General features: G+C 44.1%; 1 protein-coding gene across 1 annotated transcript in view; it reads right to left on the bottom strand.

Moving 5' to 3' along the window:
* Nucleotides 1-1,732, bottom strand: part of nfatc4 (nuclear factor of activated T cells 4) — an 11,923-nt gene extending 10,191 nt beyond the window's left edge. Inside the window, exon 1 of the mRNA XM_014013004.1 lies at nt 1,150-1,732. Within this exon, the coding sequence (XP_013868458.1) occupies nt 1,150-1,348 (199 nt within the window). The 5' untranslated portion in view covers nt 1,349-1,732. The remainder of the gene's footprint in view (nt 1-1,149) is intronic.
* Between the last annotated feature and the right edge of the window lie 702 nt (nt 1,733-2,434).

Below are 2,434 nucleotides of genomic sequence, written 5' to 3'. Positions count from 1 at the left end.
CTTTTGTTGCTTTTTTTCCTTGATTATTTGAAAAATAATAAACAAGCCAAAGAGAACTATCCTAAAAATTAAATGAATTAAGAAAAAGTTGCAAAATGAGTATTGTTTAATTTTATAGCTCTTGAGTTACAGAGCAGAGCCAGTAAATACATCTTGAGTCAAATGTACTTACATTATTAATACTCAGATTGTTTTATAATTTAWTTTTAGCCCAATAGAAAATCCTTCCTGTTTGCATTAAAATTGAAAATAAGCTGAACAACTAAGCTGAAAAGGAGCATAAAAGATATGGTTACCAGTTAAAGGCAGCAAAAGTTCAGCTAGATATAAATGCTTAAAATGGATGTYATTTTATGCGTTTTCCATGCATTTAAAAGACAATATAGAGTGACTAGACTAAATCCTTTGTTTTAATTTGTAGCAGAGTTCGACTGACGCCTGTCACTTTAAATTATTCAAGTGTTTAAGATGAAGCTGGGACTTATTGGTGAAGAGGACGGGAACACTAACTTCTTATAGAATGTCCTATTTTGGTCCTGATGTGTATTTTTAAAGCAGGCTGTGAGTTATGAGGAAACCATCTTGTGGAATTTTGCTGAATGATAAAAATGTTACTCAAAAATAGCCTGACTTGAAGTCTCAGGAAGGAAAAATCCTCRTAAACAAAGTGGCACCGTGGCTTTTTTTAATGGTTGGTAATTGATTTGAAGTTTCTCTTTAAAGTTACATTCATGCCTTGGACTGCATGTCCGTGCAGTGAAACAAATCATGAAATGTTTGGATGTTAAAATGAAGGGGAAAAAATGAGATTGGAGGCTGAGTGAAAGCAAACACATCACACACCACATCGGTTCAGTGCGCAGAGCTTGAGGTTCCTTCCCAGATGGCAGCTGTTAACTTTTGCTCACACGCACAGCTGATTGGAAACACATTGAGTCTGGGGCTGCTGCGCACGCATGCACTCACGCAAACGCGCACAGCAAAACAGGAATAGAGTGCGATACGCACGCAGATGCATACCATACAGAAAAACAAAGCCTGAACTTTGGGATCTGGCACGCAAGCGCACCAAACGCCACTGGTTGAGGCGCGCGGATGGTTCCTGTGAAGGCAACGGTTTCAGAAAGGCTAAAAAAAGGTGATTCTGACCCAGAATGCCGCTGCTGGAGGAGTCCAGATGCAGCAGGGCGCCGGAGCTCTCCTCCCCGGCTCTGGAGCTCTCCGGCTCGGCCGCGCGCACCGGGGCTGGCCCCTGAAGCTGCCGCTCAGGCGGGTCCTCCTCGAACACCAGCTTGAACTCGAACTCGCCATCCTCCCAGCCCGAACCAGAGCCCGGCGCGGCCCCCATCGCTCGTCCTCCGGCGGGCGAGAGGATGGGATGAAGATACAGGGATTATAATCCAGTAATCTCTAGTAAAAAAAAATWAAATTAAAAAATAATCCTCGGTGCGCCACGAACTTTAACTGAAGTGTCCCCAAACTGTCTTTTCAGCTTTCTTCCATCAGCGCGTCATTACGCAAAAATAATCCTCATCTTCAGGGGTTTCTGGATATTTGCAAAACTTTTTTTATGCATTTCGGTCCAAACTGAATCCAGAACTCCCAACATGCGTCTTTAAACCCGGTCCCATCGGTATCCCATGACTCCTGTCCCGTTCAGACCGAAAGGAGAGGAGAGGAAGGAGGGGGAGAAAAAAAGTTTATCAAATATTTTGTCCTTTACCCTTAATTGCCTTTGGGTGGGTTTCCCAGCCGGAGCTGGCCCGTTACTCATTCCCCATAGGAGTTTGGATGTGTCAATCATAAATCCGCCCCGCCCCCCYACTCACCCAGCCTCCCCTGCGTCACTCATCCTCCTCCTCCTCCTCATGTGGAGGTTCCTCTTTTAGCCACATTCGCTTCACATTTGCTTACTTCTCCCAGTCAATGTGGCCTTACTGTGTMTGTCTGTTAGCAAAATATCTCTTGCACCACTGGATGGATTTTATTTCAACTTTTCAATGGATTCTTATCCACTTCAAAGTTGCCACCAAAGCTTATCAACCTGGGCAAAAACAAAAATGGATGTAACTCAGTTGAGCTGGAATGAGAAGTGGTGGTAGCTGAGAGTCATTCACAACACATGCTCTGACATGATGATGATGATGATGATGATGATGATAATGATGATGATGATGAACAGAGGATGACTTTAAGCATGAAGCTAAGGCCAGGTTTTCTTAAATAAAAGTGCAGCTTATGTTTAGGTTTAAAACAACATGATACTTGGGCTAATCTCGAGCAGAAAACATGGCGGGCAGCTCTCCACCGGCTGCAGGCCACCAGGGCTGCAAAGTTAACTGTCAGTTACTGAACATCAGAGGACCTATTTCCTGTGGCGATGAACACCACAAACCCCCCCCTTTTTTGGCTGTCACTCTCCCCTCTCCTCCTC

The sequence above is a fragment of the Austrofundulus limnaeus genome, unplaced genomic scaffold (assembly GCF_001266775.1).
Source record: "Austrofundulus limnaeus strain Quisiro unplaced genomic scaffold, Austrofundulus_limnaeus-1.0 Scaffold97, whole genome shotgun sequence".
NCBI lineage: Eukaryota > Metazoa > Chordata > Actinopteri > Cyprinodontiformes > Rivulidae > Austrofundulus > Austrofundulus limnaeus.
The sequence above is the reverse complement of the archived record's forward strand: the minus strand, read 5'-3'. Positions and strand labels throughout refer to the sequence as shown.